Source organism: Anomaloglossus baeobatrachus, chromosome 1 (genome assembly GCF_048569485.1).
Source record: "Anomaloglossus baeobatrachus isolate aAnoBae1 chromosome 1, aAnoBae1.hap1, whole genome shotgun sequence".
Taxonomy (NCBI): Eukaryota; Metazoa; Chordata; class Amphibia; order Anura; family Aromobatidae; genus Anomaloglossus; species Anomaloglossus baeobatrachus.
The window spans coordinates 749278001-749294991 of record NC_134353.1 but is presented as its reverse complement, the minus strand read 5'-3'; the positions used below and the strand labels follow the sequence as shown (position 1 = coordinate 749294991).

At 44.0% G+C, this 16991-nt stretch overlaps 1 protein-coding gene across 2 annotated transcripts in view; it reads right to left on the bottom strand.

The window, feature by feature from the left end:
• Window positions 1–16991, bottom strand: part of FAM216A (family with sequence similarity 216 member A) — a 68482-nt gene that overhangs the window by 25351 nt on the left and 26140 nt on the right. Inside the window, exons 1-3 of one of the 2 annotated variants that reach the window (XM_075323640.1) lie at window positions 11540–11633; window positions 8233–8357; window positions 3123–3237 (exon numbers count right to left, since the gene is read on the bottom strand). In XM_075323640.1, the coding sequence (XP_075179755.1) occupies window positions 3123–3237; window positions 8233–8357; window positions 11540–11552 (253 nt within the window). In that variant the 5' untranslated portion in view covers window positions 11553–11633. Of the gene's footprint in view, window positions 1–3122; window positions 3238–8232; window positions 8358–11539; window positions 11634–16991 lie in introns of those variants that run through there. The other variant, XM_075323634.1, reaches the window with a different exon arrangement.

The following is a 16991-nucleotide window of genomic DNA, read 5'->3' as shown; positions in this document are numbered from 1 at the left end:
CTCACTCTCACACACACACATCAGATCACACTCACTCTCACACTCACATCCACACATCACAACATGCTGGGATATCTCTTGCTTCTACACCGGCTCCGTCAGGATCCCGGCAGCGCCAGACATAACCTTGCGATGCTGGGATCTTCACGGAGGCCGTGAAAGCTGGTAACCATTATACACATCGGGTAACTAAGGTCCCTTAGTTACCCGATGTGTATCATAGTTACCAGTGTACACCGGCTCACACTCACTCTCACACACACCTCACACACACATCACACACACATCACATCGCATCCACACATCAAGGTCCTGCAGCGCCGGAAAATACAGACACATAACAGCACACACATAACAGCACACACATACACACACACAAATCAGATCACACTCACACACACACACACATCACATCGCATCCACATACTCACAACATCCTGGGATATCGCTTGCTTCTCGGCCTCGATACTGTGCTGTTGTGATCTTCCAGGACCTGCCGGAGGATCACATGGCCAGAAGCATGTGATATCCCCGGATGTTGTGAGTATAAGCGCGTATGTGCGATATCGTCAGTGTCTGTGTGTGTGAGTGGATGCGATCGGGTGTGTGTGAGTGTATGCGATCGGGTGTGTGTGAGTGGATGCCATCGGGTGTGTGTGAGTGGATGCCATCGGGTGTGTGTGAGTGGATGCGATCGGGTGTGTGTGAGTGGATGCGATCGGGTGTGTGTGAGTGGATGCGATCGGGTGTGTGTGAGTGGATGCGATCGGGTGTGTGAGTGTCGGCAGAGGAGCACGGCGTGCTGGAGGAGGCTGGGAGCAGAGAGGCTGATCATGGGGAAGGCTGGGAGGAGAGAGGCTGATGGTGGGGGAGGCTGGGACGAGGGAGGCTGATGCTGGTGGAGGCTGATGCTTGGGGAGGCTGGGAGCGGAAGGCTGATGCTGAGGGAGGCTGGGAGAGGGACGCTGGGAGGAAGGAGGCTGGGAGGAGAGAGGCTGATCCTGGGGAAGGCTGGGAAGGGGAGGCTGATGCTGGGGGAGGCTGGAAGGAGAGAGGCTGGAAGGAGAGAGGCTGATGCATGGGGAGGCTGATGCTGGGGGAGGCTGGAAGGAGAGAGGCTAATGCTGGTGGAGGCTGATGCTTGGGGAGGCTGATGCTGGGGGAGACTGGGAGGGGAAGGCTGATGCTGAGGGAGGCTGGGAGGAAGGAGGCTGGGAGGAGAGAGGCTGATCCTCGGGAAGACTGGGAACGGGAGGCTGATGCTGAGGGAGGCTGGAAGGAGAGAGGCTGATGCTGGGGGAGGCTGGAAGGAGAGAGGCTGATGCTGGTGGAGGCTGATGCTTGGGGAGGCTGATGCTGAGGGAGACTGGGAGCGGAAGGCTGATGCTGAGGGAGGCTGGGAGAGGGAGGCTGGGAGGAAGGAGGCTGGGAGGAGAGAGGCTGATCCTGGGGAAGGCTGGGAAGGGGAGGCTGATGCTGGGGGAGGCTGGAAGGAGAGAGGCTGATGCTGGTGGAGGCTGATGCATGGAGAGGCTGATGCTGGGGGAGACTGGGAGCAGAAGGCTGATGCTGAGGGAAGCTGGGAGGAAGGAGGCTGGGAGGAGAGAGGCTGATCCTGGGGAAGGCTGGGAATGGGAGGCTGATGCTAAGGGAAGCTGGAAGGAGAGAGGCTGATGCTGGGGGAGGCTGGAAGGAGAGAGGCTGAGGCTGGGAGGAGAGAGGCTGATGCTGGGGAAGGCTGATGCTGAGGGAGGCTGGGAGGGGAAAGCTGATGCTGGGGAAGGCTGGGAGGACGGAGGCTGGAAGGAGAGAGGCTGATCCTGGGAAGGCTGGGAGAGGGAGGCTGATGCTGGAGGAGGCTGGAAGGAGAGAGGCTGATGCTGGCGGAGGCTGATGCTGGGGAGGCTGGGAGAGGGAGGCTGATGCTGAGAGAGGCTGGGAGGAGGGAGGCTGGGAGAGGTAGGCTGAGAGAAGAGAGGCTGATGCACACACACACACACACACACACACACACACGCGCGCGCACTGCACAACACACCACACACACACACACACACACTGGGAACCACAAACAACTGCCCTACACAGACACCCACACATACAGACAACGCTGCACACACAGACAACGCTGCACACACAAACACCGCGGCACACACAAATATACGCACATACCGCACAACACACACATTGCTCAAAACATACCTCCCCCCAAAACACACCACACACACACAAACCGCGCAACACACACACAACGCTACAGACACACAGCGCTCCACAAACAACGCAACACACGCAACACACATACAACACCGCTCTCACCCCCCGTCACACCCAGACAACACCCAGAACATGTACAGCGCCTACACAAACACTTGGTAACTACAGACAACAACATCTCTCTCTATATATATATATATATAACAAAAATCATACATGAACTACACAATACGTAAATTCTAGAATACCCGATGCGTAGAATCGGGCCACCTTCTAGTAAATATATAAGAGTTCGAACAATCCCATAACCAGGTTAGCAAACGTCGGAGACACTTTGGAACCCATTGCGACTCCACAACATTGATGGTACATGGCGTCCATGGAGAGATTTGATGTTGTTTCTATGGTCCTGAGGAAGGGAGCAGAGCTCCTGAAACGCGTAGACCTATGCTACAATAAAGCCACATCAATCCGACTTCCAGTTTTGTGATCATTGGCGCGGTATAGAAACCCTTTTTCTACAATTGTTCTCTGGAAGAGGATACAGGAGACACCCAAAGCCACGCGTAACCAAAATCCTCCCCTGATAAACCTAATACACCTTTGCTGAGAAATTCCATAAGGCTAATGCCATATACCTTCTTCAATGGACCCACTCCAGTAAGTCTCTATGGTATGCATTCCCATCACTGCGTCTAGGGCAATATGCATCCAGGCATACTTCTCTATTTATCCACACTGTATACAATACACTAAATTTATATTTCTTAAAAAAAAAAAATTCAAGCTACTCTGTTGATAGCAGCAGAAATAATTAATTTATAGAAATGTCCTTACATTCCGTATTAACTATGTATGCTAAGTATGATTGGATGAAAACTTTTTAATGTGTTTTAATGTCGTACCGCATCTTATCTGTGATTGCAGATGTTTTTCAGTCAGGGCTCTCAAGTTGCTGGTGCTGTAGATTTTGGCAATGCTGTATAAATATCGTTTTTGGCCCATGGTAAGATCTGGATGCTAAAATACATGGAAAAAAACCAAACAGATAAACAGTGAGCTGCATAGAGCTGTTCTATTTAGCTAGAATATTATCTACGAGTATAAGCCAAAATTGCACCTTGTGTGCCTCACTCATCATTACTGCTAAATGCCTCTCTCTCTCTCTATATATATATATTATATATATATATTACATATTACACACATATATATATATATATATATATATATATATATATATATATATATATATATATATATATATATATATATATATATATATATATATATATATATATATATATATATATATATATATATATATATACATATTACATATATATATTATATATATATTCCATATATTATATGACATTTCATGTCATATAATATATATATATATATATTATATGACATGAAATGAAATCAGAATAAACCTTTCCCGTTTTAGGTCAATTAGGAACCTAAATTATTAGATTTGCCAAGTGCCAGAATAATAAGGCCACTGTGCCAGGAAGAAGCCATTACTCCAAAATAACCATGAAAAAGCCAGATTAATGTTTGCAAATGCACACAAAAACAAATTTGGAGACATGCCCTGTGGTCTGACAAAACTAAAAATGAACTGTTTGGCCATAATGACCATTGTTATGTTTGGAGAAGAAGGGAGAAGCTTTGAAACCTAAGAACACCATCCCAACTGTGAAACACGGCGGTGGCAGCATCATGTTGACGGGTTGTTTTGCTGCAGGAGGGACTGGAGCACTTCACAAAACAGATGGATCATCATTAGGAAAGAAGATTGTGTGGCAATACTGATGCAACATCTCAAGACACCAGCCGGGAACTGAAAGCTTGGGCGGAAATGAGTCTTCCATGACTCGAAGCATAATGCCAAACTGGTAACGAAGCGGATCAAGGAGGACAAAGTTGTATCAGTTAGGCTACTTTCACACATCAGTTTTTTTCCATCAGGCACAATCCAAAAAAAACCATAAAACGGATCCGGCGCCGGATCAGTTTTATCCCCATTGATTTGTATTAGCGCCGGATTGTGCCTGATGGCCTTGCGTTGCATCCGACTTCTGATGGATCCGGCGTAATTACTCAATGCGGCGGCCGGATGGAACGTCTCATTGAACGTTTTTTGTCTCTGAAAAAAAAAAAAACGTATCGCGCCGGATACGGCGTGATTTACAATAGAAGCCTATCTGGATCTGGCAAAAAATGGATGCAGGTGCCGGATCCATTTTTTTAAACTGAGCATGCTCCAATTTATTGAAAAAAAACGATCCAGCAAAAAAAAAACGGACGAAACGGATGCAAAAAACTGATGCGTCGGATCCGTTTTTTGACGAATCAGGTATACTGGATCCATAAAAAAAAAGGATCAGGCGCATCCATTTTTGCATATTCTGCACCGGATCAGTTGCATCAGGCACACGCCGGATTGTGCCTGATGCCAAAAAACTGATGTGTGCCTGATGCCAAAAAACTGATGTGTGAACGTAGCCTTAGTGAATCGCATAGGCTATTGCAAATATTTCTAATACATAGGGTGTATATGACCCCAGCATTTTTGTTTTGTTTTTTTTAAATAGAGGCTAGCCCAGACTCATGCTGCTGGAAATGTGGAGTTGCGATTACAGATGCGGACCTGATACATCTTATGTGGAATTGTCTGCGACTGAGGAGGTATTGATAGAGGACTTCTGATGTGTAGCCTCGGCTACATGGCGGAACTTCTCATTCAGGAAAATCACAAGTTAGCTATTGCATGTATATTATACCGGGCGCTTGATTGATAATATAAATAACATTCTCAGGTTAGGGAAATATATGTATGAGGAAAGACAGGTGTGCAAGGAATTTGAAGATCTCTGGGCCTCCTGGCTTGACACTCTGAACCTGGTGCCAATGACTTTGATGTGGGCTAGATCTTTGTTAGCTGGCTTATTCTAGGTAGCACATACATTTTAGATGGGTCAGAAAGACATATGCGCCGTAGGGGGATCAAAGGAAGGGACACTGTTGCTACTCAGGCTAAATGTTTGCTTACTTGGGAGATAACAATTGCTGATGGACTGTGTTTTATGCCTTGGCGAATATGAAAGTCAGTATTATTCGGGTCAATTGATATTTTCGGTTCTGTGGGGGGGAGGAGTTGTTTTGGTTACTATCTAGTTTGTTTTTTCTTTATATGTTAAAACTGTTCAATAAAAATGTATCTGATTAAATAAAGGATGAAAAAAGTCAGTGTTTTGGAGTGGCCATCACGAAACCCTGATCTCAATCCTATTGAAAATTTATGGGCAAAGCTGAAAAGGCCGATGTGAGCAAGGTGACCTACACACATGGCTCAGTTACACCAGTTCTGTCAGGACGACTGGGCCCAAATTCCTACCAACTATTGTGAGAAGATTGTGGAAGGATCCAAAATGTTTCACCCAATTTATACAGTATAAGGGCAATGGTACCAAATACTAATGAAATATATGCAAACTTGTGACTTTGCAGAAAGTAATAAAAATGCCTTAAAACATTTTCACTCTCTCATTATTCTGGCATTTGGAAAATATAAATAATTTTGGTTCCTAATTGACCTAAAACGGGAAAGGTTTATTCTGATTTCATGTCAGATAGTGAGAAAAACATGCAGATGTGTCTATTTAAATAGTATATGTAAACGTCTGGTTTCAACTGTATATGGGGCCTCTGAAATTTCCCAGTTGAGACAGAAAAGGATTGGTTGGTTGGAATTTCTATAGCTGATCCAAAAGGGTGCTTGACACGCTGCGACATTGCCAACGATATATCGTCAGGGTCACGTCGTTAGTGATGCACATCCGGCGCCGTTAGCGACATCGCAGCGTGTGACACCAAGGAGCGACGATCAACGATCGCAAAAATGCCAAAAATCGTTGATTGTTGACACGTCGCTCCTTTCCATAATATCGCTGCTGCTGCTGGTACAATGTTGTTCGTCGTTCCTGCGGCACCACACATCGCTATGTGTGACACCGCAGGAACGACGAACATCTCCTACCTGCGTCCACCAGAAAAGAAGGAAGAAAGGAGGTGGGCGGGATCTTCCGCCCGCTCATCTCCGCCCCTCCGCTTCCATTGGACGGCTGCCGTGTGACGTCGCTGTGACGCCGCACGAACCGCCCCCCATAGAAAGGAGGCGGTTCGCTGGCCAGAGCAACGTCACAGGGAAGGTAAGTCCGTGTGACGGGTGTAAGCGATGTTGTGCGCCACGGGCAGCGATTTGCCCGTGTCGCACAACCGACGGGGGCGGGTTCGCTCGCTAGCGATATCGATAGTGATATTGCAGCGTGTAAAGTACCCTTTAGTTTTCAGGAGAGATAATCTGCAGCCAGAGAAGTCTGATAGCAGCGTCTGTTGAAAACAGAGAAACGCGCAGCCAAGGCATATTTATGTAGAAGAGGATTTAGAAGGAATGATTGGGCTCAGCACCAGTATAATAAAATATAAAAAACTTTTATTGATACTAGATTAAAATATTATCTGGCAACATGTTGTACATGACTAAGGACATCTCTGGTTTTTAATAGTTGTCTGTCCGAAACGCGTAAAATTTCACCTGTTTTTGTCATTTACAATGTGATCCCAGATAATATTTTAATCTAGTATCAATAAAAGTTTTTTATATTTTATTATACTGGTGCTGAGCCCAATCCTTCCTTCTATATCCTCTACTACACGCACCGGTGTGGACTGGCCAGCGGGACTCGTGCAACTGGAGGAAAGCATGGACTTCAATGACAGGTGAGCTGGATATGCCCCTTTTTTTTGCTGTATATTTATGTAGAAGCAATTGTAGGGGACATTATCAAGGTATAAATCTTACACAATAGTCCATATAAAAAAGAAGGAAACCTGACTGCATACAGCTGCTGTGCCGGAAAAATTTATTTAGGAATTTTCTCCATAAGTGGAGGTAAAATAAGCGGGAGGTAACCTGGATGCGAGTCCCTCTGGGAGGACGACGGCCGTTTCGTCTGCCAATCAGGCTTCTACGGGTCCACATGTGGGGACGATCGTACACTCCTTAAAAAGGGGAGTGCACCCAGGTCACGTCACCACATGTTAAAAACAGAAGAATCACCACCAAACAGTAATTTACATACATATAATCACTGTTCGACATTTTAAGAAAACGGAAAACTTTTTGGAGCACAGGGTAATCTGGGACTGAACGACCGCAACGATTTAGCAGTGTTTTTATAAATTGGAGCAGAAAAAATAGCCTGCTAAAATATTTCATATTATCACACTATGCCCATATCACATATCGTTCCTTTTTTTTCTTTTTTGTACATTGTTTTTAACTTGCACAGTGGTGCCTTGCAGGAACGTTTTCTTAAAATGTCGAACAGTGATTATATGTATGTAAATTACTGTTTGGTGGTGATTCCTCTGTTTTTAACATGTGGTGACGTGACCTGGGTGCACTCCCCTTTTTAAGGAGTGTACGATCACCCCCACATGTGGACCCGTAGAAGCCTGATTGGCAGGCGAAACGGCCGTCGTCCTCCCGGAGGGACTCGCATCCAGGTTACCTCCCGCTTATTTTACCTGCACTCTTGGAGAAAATTCCTAAATAAATTTTTCCGGCACAGCAGCTGTATGCAGTCAGGTTTCCTTCTTTTTTATATGGACTATTGAGATTGACTTTCCCTCCTGACGTGCACGCTGCACCCAAGCTTACCAGGCGCTGTGACCCCATCCCCTGCACGTGTGTGAAGACCACAAGGTAACCTGAGGGCTGGCGGTGCAGGACTTTTCCTCTACTTGAAGTAAATCTTACACAAGAATATGAAACAAGAGAAATGTGGAAGTACAGAACGGCCCTACCGTATTATATACATCTCGGATTATCGCTGATCCTAAGACCCCTGCCCCCCTGGTAAAGAAATCTAAATTAGATCACCCCCACATTTGTCTCTGTGGTTCTATTTATTAGCTACAGTAAATAAAAATAGATTCTACCTTCAGGAATGCTTCATTTTTCATAGTCCTGGGAATTTTGATAGTTTTCACTTGCTGTCTTATAGGACCATTCTGCCGTTTGCATCCTTTCTGTGGTTCTTTTCCATTCATAGCTTCATGAGCTCCTAAATAAATAAAAATGTGGGAAAAAATATTTCTCTACTATCTTTAATACAATACACCTGGCACATAAAGCTTACATAACCTTCAGAGAAACACCTACAGTTAGGTCCAGAAATATTTGGACAGTGACACAATTTTCGCGAGTTGGGCTCTGCATGCCACCACATTGGATTTGAAATGAAACCTCTACAACAGAATTCAAGTGCAGATTGTAACGTTTAATTTGAAGGTTTGAACAAAAATATCTGATAGAAATTGTAGGAATTGTACACATTTCTTTACAAACACTCCACATTTTAGGAGGTCAAAAGTAATTGGACAAGGGACTCTAAGGGCTGCAATTAACTCTGAAGGCGTCTCCCTCGTTAACCTGTAATCAATGAAGTAGTTAAAAGGTCTGGGGTTGATTACAGGTGTGTGGTTTTGCATTTGGAAGCTGTTGCTGTGACCAGACAACATGCGGTCTAAGGAACTCTCAATTGAGGTGAAGCAGAACATCCTGAGGCTGAAAAAAAAGAAAAAATCCATCAGAGAGATAGCAGACATGCTTGGAGTAGCAAAATCAACAGTCGGGTACATTCTGAGAAAAAAGGAATTGACTGGTGAGCTTGGGAACTCAAAAAGGCCTGGGCGTCCACGGATGACAACAGTGGTGGATGATCGCCGCATACTTTCTTTGGTGAAGAAGAACCCGTTCACAACATCAACTGAAATCCAGAACACTCTCAGTGAAGTAGGTGTATCTGTCTCTAAGTCAATGTAAAGAGAAGACTCCATGAAAGTAAATACAAAGGGTTCACATCTAGATGCAAACCATTCATCAATTCCAAAAATAGACAGGCCAGAGTTAAATTTGCTGAAAACCACCTCATGAAGCCAGCTCAGTTCTGGAAAAGTATTCTATGGACAGATGAGACAAAGATCAACCTGTACCAAAATGATGGGAAGAAAAAAGTTTGGAGAAGAAAGGGAACTTCACATGATCCAAGGCACACCACATCCTCTGTAAAACATGGTGGAGGCAACGTGATGGCATGGGCATGCATGGCTTTCAATGGCACTGGGTCACTTGTGTTTATTGATGACATAACAGCAGACAAGAGTAGCCGGATGAATTCTGAAGTGTACCGGGATATACTTTCAGCCCAGATTCAGCCAAATGCCGCAAAGTTGATCGGACGGTGCTTCATAGTACAGATGGACAATGACCCCAAGCATACAGCCAAAGCTACCCAGGAGTTCATGAGTGCAAAAAAGTGGAACATTCTGCAATGGCCAAGTCAATCACCAGATCTTAACCCAATTGAGCATGCATTTCACTTGCTCAAATCCAGACTTAAGACGGAAAGACCCACAAACAAGCAAGACCTGAAGGCTGCGGCTGTAAAGGCCTGGCAAAGCATTAAGAAGGAGGAAACCCAGCGTTTGGTGATGTCCATGGGTTCCAGACTTAAGACAGTGATTGCCTCCAAAGGATTTGCAACAAAATATTGAAAATAAAAATATTTTGTTTGGGTTTGGTTTATTTGTCCAATTACTTTTGACCTCCTAAAATGTGGAGTGTTTGTAAAGAAATGTGTACAATTCCTACAATTTCTATCAGATATTTTTGTTCAAACCTTCAAATTAAACGTTACAATCTGCACTTGAATTCTGTTGTAGAGGTTTCATTTCAAATCCAATGTGGTGGCATGCAGAGCCCAACTTGCGAAAATTGTGTCACTGTCCAAATATTTCTGGACCTAACTGTATTTTCACAATCATTGTCATAAAGAGAAGCTACCCTCCGGATGTACTAAAAAAAAAAACGATTGAGGCTTTTTAAGACCAATCTAATACCCCCACTCCAAAAGTCAAAAGTTACTCAGGTTACTCCCATACAAAGAGAGGAATCCTTTCACATTTATTCAATACGTATGATGATCTTAAAGAAGTTATCCAGTACCCTAACTTATTTCATTTTTATATTCATCAATCGTGCTATTATGTGCCATTAAATGCATCCATACTCTTATTATAGTAATATAAATCTTTTCTCATGCATATAGCAGCACTTGGTGTCTGTCAGCATCAGGTTTGATGTTTATATCGATCTCTTCCCCTCCACAGGCTTACTGTGTTCTAATACTACAAGGTCCATCATGCATTGCTGCAGCCTGTTTTCCAGAACTTAGCAGGTCCCCTGCATTCTCCATCCCGAGTTGCTGAAGATATTGGGTGATAGGAAGTGTCAGAGTCGCCCTGTCACTGTGTTTGTTCTGCAAATTTCAGCACTTTTTGGCTGTCCATGTGAGTGATTGAATTACCTAAACCCTTTGCTTTGGAAATGCAGATTGTGGCACTTCCCTAGGAGGCAGCCCCTGCTGTTACTGCTGAATGAAAGTGTCAGCTCAGCTTGTTTGAGACTAATTGTGATTCACTCTAAAACATCCACCATCAAGAGCCCAGTGACAACTTCCTTTCATTTTGCCCGATTTCTGTCCTGAAAAGGAAGTATCAGATTTAAGGGTATCTGCCCACGATCAGGACTCACTGCATTCTGGACACAGCTGGTCCTGAACTGCGGGTCCGCGAGTCTCCTCCGCAGGAGAATGCAGGAGACCGCAGCTGCTTGTATCCACGATCAGGGTTCAGTGCGCTGCGGTCTCTCGCTTGTGTTCTCCCTACGGAGGACGCATGTGAATCCGCAACAAACAATTGACATGCTGCGGTCTAGAAAGACGCACCGCAGGTCAATGTTTGCTGTGGAAAAAACAAGCACAGAGGGTACGGGATTTCTAGAAATCCCATCCACTGTGCTTGTACTGTTCAACGCAGCGTTTTGGACGCAGCGGAAGCATTCTGCATTCAAAACGCTGCAGACACTGATCGTGGGCATGCACCCTAACAGAGGAGGAAGAAGAATCTGCATAAAAATACAGTACTATGTCATCCCTGCTGAGATGTGCTCATAGCTATACAAACAATACAAGTATATTACAAAAGGAAGGTATTGTTTAGAAGAACTATGATATATGACAAGACAGTGAAAAAGTAGAGGGAAAACCCCCTTTAAAATGAGGGTATTATCATAAAAAACCCATTATTTAAACAATTTCTTTATTATTAACATGTTTTAAATATTTGGCAGATAAAATGTAAATAACTACACTTTTACAATGGCCAATAAAACAGTCAGAATAACCTGAAAACTTCATGTTGTTCGCTTTTCAGTTTTCCTGTATGGACTGGGGCAGAATGAAAAAAAGTCCTAGGTTTTCCTGCTTTTTGTTAAATCAGCAGTGGGGAGAAAGACAAAGAAACTAAAAAGGCATGTTTATCCGCAAATCTGCCCTTAACTCCAACTGTTTCTATCAGACAAGAAAAGATGACGTTGCGACTACCAGTCACCTGTGTCCCTGCAGCCAATCAGAGCTCAGGTGACTGATGGTCATGATATCATCACTACTGGTCCAGGAGCAATGATTGAACCAGCAGTGCTGGAGCAAAGGACTGATTCAAAGGGCAAGTACAGTGGGGAAAAAAGTATTTAGTCAGCCACTAATTGTGCAAGTTCTCCCACTGAAAAAGATGAGAGAGGCCTCATTATAGGTAGACCACAACAATGAGAGACAAAATGAGAAAACAAATCCAGAAAATCACGTTCTCTGATTTTGCAAGATTTTATTTGCAAATTATGGTGGAAAATAAGTAGTCACCTACAAACATGCAAGATTTCTGGCTCTCACAGACCTTTAACTTCTTCTTTAAGAGATGTCCTCCACTCATTACCTGTAGTAATTGTACCTGTTTGAACTTGTTATCAGTATAAAAGACACCTGTCTACAACCTCAAACAGTCACACTCCAAACTCCACTATGGTGAAGAACAAAGAGCTGTCGATGGACACCAAAAACAAAATTGTAACCCTGCACCAGGCTGGGAAGACTGAATCTGCAATAGGCAAGCAGCTTGGTGTGATGAAATCAACCGTGGGAGCAATAATAAGAAAATGGAAGACATACAAGACTACTGATAATCTCCCTTAATCTGGGGCTCCATGCAAGATCTCCCCCCGTGGGGTCAAAATAATCACATGAACGGTGAACAAAAATCCCAGAACCACACAGGGGGACCTAGTGAATGACCTGCATAGATCTGGGACCACCCTAACAAAGGCTACCATCAGTAACACACTATACACAAAAAAGAAATTTAAATTTCAGCCTACCGTCATATCCATAGTACTCCTCAGTTCCTGATGCTCGGAAACAACCAGGGCTTGGACTCCTATGAGTAAGGATCAAATTTCTTAGATCCGAAACCAGTCAGGTTTCCTAGAATTTTAATATATCTGTCTATGGATTTTAATATGGGATGCAATAAAAGTTAAATTTTAATTTATGATGAAGCCTTTTTTCCCTGGTGCTGGATTATTGTCTTATGGTGTCTGAAGTAACACACTATGCTACCAGGGATTCAGATCCTGCAGTGCCAGACATGTTCCCCTGCATAAGCCAATATATGTCCGGAACCATCTGAAGTTTGCTAGAGAGCATTTGGATTATCCAGAAGAGTACTGGGAGAATATCATAGGGTCTGATGAAACCAAAGTACAAATGATTGGTAGAAACACAACTCATCGTGTTTGGAGGAGACAGAATGCTGAGTTGCATCCAAACAACTACTGTGAAGCATGGGAGTGGCAACATCATGCTTTGGTGCTGTTTCTCTCCAAAGGGACCAGGACGACTGATCCGTGTACATGACAGAATGAATGGGGCCATGTATCGTGAGATTTTGAGTGCAAACCTCCTTCCAACAAGGGCATGAAGATAAAACTTGGTTGGGTCTTTCAGCATGATAATGATCCCAAGCAAACTGCCAGGGCAATGAAGGAGTGGCTTCGTAAGAAGCATATGAAGGTCCTGGAGTGGCCTAGCCAGTTTCCAGATCTCAACCCTATAGAAAAGCTTTGGAGGGAGTTGAAAGTCTGTGTTGTTCAGCGACAGGCCCATAACATCACTGCTTTAGAGGAGATCTGCATGGAGGAATGGGCCAACATACCACCAACAGTGTGTGCCAACCTTGTGAAGACTTACAGAAAACGTTTTACCTCTGTCATTGCCAACAAAGGATATATAACCAAATATTGAGATGAACTTTTGTGTTTGACCAAATACTTATTTTCCACCATAAGTTGCAAAAAAATCTTCCCAAAACAGACAAAGTAATTTTCTGGATTTGTTTTCTCATTTTGTCTCTCATAGTTGTGGTCTACATCTGAAGTCAATTACAGACCCCTCTCATCTTTTTAAGTGGGAGAACTTGCACAATTGGTGGCTGACCAAATACGTTTCTCCCCACTGTATGCTTTCTTAAGGGGGCTTTACACGCTGCGATATCGGTACCGATATCGCTAGCCTGCGTACACGCCCCCCATCGTTTGTGCGACACGGGCATATCGCTGCCTGTCGCGCACAAAATCACGCTCCCCCGTCACACGGCTTACCTGCCCTGCGGCTTCGCTCTGGCTGGCGATCCGCCTTCTTTCTAAGGGGGCTGGTCGTTTGGCGTCACAGCGACGTCACACGGCAGGCGTCCAATAGAAGCAGAGGGGCGGAAATGAGCGGGACTTAAACATCCCTCCCACCTCCTTCCTTCCTCATTGCCGGTGGAGGCAGGTAAGGAGATGTTCGTCGCTCCTGCGGTGGCACACACAGCGATGTGTGCTGCCGCAGGAACGAGGAACAACATCGCTAATGAGAGGTAAACGATTTTTTCTTTTAGGACGACCTCTCACTTTTGTGATCGTTTTAGGTCGCACATAAGAATCACACGCTGCGATATCGGTAATGACGCTGGATGTGCGTCACAAACAATGTGACCCCGACGATAAAAAATTAACGATATCGTAGCGTGTAAAGCCCCCTTTAGTTTCTTTTATAAGCATCCATTCCAGTGCCTTACCTTTAAAGGGAATCTATCTATGTGTTAAGAGATTTAGTTTAAATTTTCAGCCAAAACTCTACTATAACTCTAGTTTACCTTTTTCTTTAATCATATAACCTTTCCCTCTCCCCCCCCTTTCTTTTTTTTTTTTTTTTGTTTTCCCCCTTTCCCGTGCTCCACTTTTTCTATTTCAAAAATTGATGGTTAATTTAACTTTAGATTGTAATTTGACTAATTGTTGTTAAGTTTTACTGTGTGAACAATTTGTTTTGTTTGAACCAAATTTTAAAATAAAAAATATGTAAAGGGAATCTATCACCAGGTTTTTGCTCCCCCATCTGAGAGCAGCATACTCTAGAGACAGAGACCCTAATTCCAGCGATGTGTCACTTACTGAGCTGTGTGTTGTAATTTTGATAAAATGAATGTTTTCTCTGCTGCAAATCTAGGAGTTATACAGAGCTCATGAATATGCTGGACTACCAAGCAGCACGCCAAGTAGTCCTCTAATGATAATCTACAGCTGATTAAAGAGTGATTTTATCAAAACTACACTCAGTAGCCCAGTAAGTAACACATCTCTGGAATCATGGTCTCTGTCCCTACATTATGCTGCTCTCAGATTAGGCGGCAAAAACCCGGTGACAGATTCACTTTAAAAAGTCCATTAATTCTGCTGGAGATCTATATGAGGCAGGATGGTAAAACTACAATATTTACATGGGTACAGATGGTTGTCCCCAGTTCTAAGGTCTGTTACTAACTGCAGCGGTCACTTGCACATGTATGGCACATCATCACTGCAGAAACTAAGCAATAGATAACATAGGAGTGGCAGCCAGAGTAAATGGCAAGTATAAGTTACTTCTTTATATTATTTCTTTCTTATGGCCTCTTTTTTTTTTTAATACTAGAAATCCTCTTTTGGATATATACGTTAATTAAAGAAGTAACTCTAGTAGCTAGAGTGGATTGCAACTGGCCAGCAACATTTTTGGTAGGTGACCAGAGGTAGTGCAGGATAGGGTGGCGTGCAATAGTTGCAATGATACCTCTTTTGTGGCGATCCATTGCTCCGTTGCCGTGAAATTCGTGTTTTTATCCAGATGCAGATGAGACTTCAAGTGCACTTGGGGAGCAGCGATGCAATTGCAGTCCATATCTCCTTTTCACTTTTTTCTTCCTAGCACCATCCTCTGCTACTTGACAGCAAAGACACAGGGCCCGATTTATTATTTACATTTTTGTAAGTTGTTTTTCTTTTTTGTCTAGTGGTATTCGCTGTTTTTTGTACCAAATTCTTCAAAGTGGTGCATACGGTTTATGAATTTTGCAGAGTCAAAAACGCTCTTTACCTGTTTTCTACGTGTTTGGCGACTTTTTAGTGCAAAAAGCTGTACATTTTCCAAAATGGAACAAAAATTGTGTCAACATTTAAGGCTAGTTTCACACTTGCGTTGGACGGCTTCCGTAGCACTGCGTTGTGTGACGGATGCAACGGATGCGTTGCATATAATGGCACAACGGATGCAACGGATCGTACAAAACAACGGAAAGCTTTTTTTTACATTTTTTTTTTTCTTCTTTACAGTTTTACCGGCAGCATACTATTGTGAACGATCAGCTGATCACCCGGCGGCCGGGCACTCAGCATAGCGCTCTCACATGCCGGCTGCTGGGCGCTCAGCTGAGCGCTCTCACATGCCGGTTGCTGGGCGCTCAGCTAAGCTCTCTCACATGCCGGCTGCTGGGCGCTCAGCTAAGCGCTCTTACATACCGGCGGCCGGGCGCTCAGCTGAGCGCTCTCACATGCCGGCTGCTGGGCGCTCAGCTAAGCGCTCTTACATGCCGGCGGCCGGGCGCTCAGCTGAGCGCTCTCACATGCCGGCGGCTGGGTGCTCAGCTGAATGTTCGGCCACCGAGAAACAAAATAAAGTTTCTGTGCTTTAAAAAAAAAAAAAAAGGAGCATGCGCAGTGAAAAATAAAGGTTTCCACCGCTCACAAAAAGGTTACATGCTGCGTTCCCTCTGCAGCGTCAAAATAACGACGCTGCATTGTCCAGCGGATGCAATGCTGACACTTGCTTTACAGTGCGTCGTCCATACAAGTCTTTGGAGAATAGCGCAGTGCGTTAACAGACTGTGCTATTCTCCATAGTGATGGACTGTGCTGAACGCAAGTGTAAAGTACCCTCAAATGTGAAAAACAACCACTCCAGGGGGAAGACTAAAGTATATTTGTAAAATATGCTGCAACTTTCGAAAAGTCACAAATAATTAATTGGGCAAAAACATCTAGAAGCCCAAAAGTCCACCAAATTTGCAAACAAAAGAAAAAAAATCAACAAAAACAAGGAAACAGGTGGACACATAAAAATTAAAAAAAAGGTCACAAATGGAAAGATGAGTATGATTCAAACAAAAAAAGGCAAAAAACACTAAAAGTTTGACAAAAAACAAACGCAAATGCAATAATGAATTGAGGAGACCTATGATGACCATCATACAGTGTACAGAGGGCTGTGAGAACCATAATACTGTATATAGAAGGCTGTGGGGGCTGTCATACAGTGTACAGAGAGATGTGGGGACTATCATATAGTATATAGAGAGCTGTGGTGACCGTCATATAGTGTATAGGAAGCTGTAGGGACCATCATACAGTGTACAGAGAGATGTGGGTACCATAAAACTGTATATAGAAA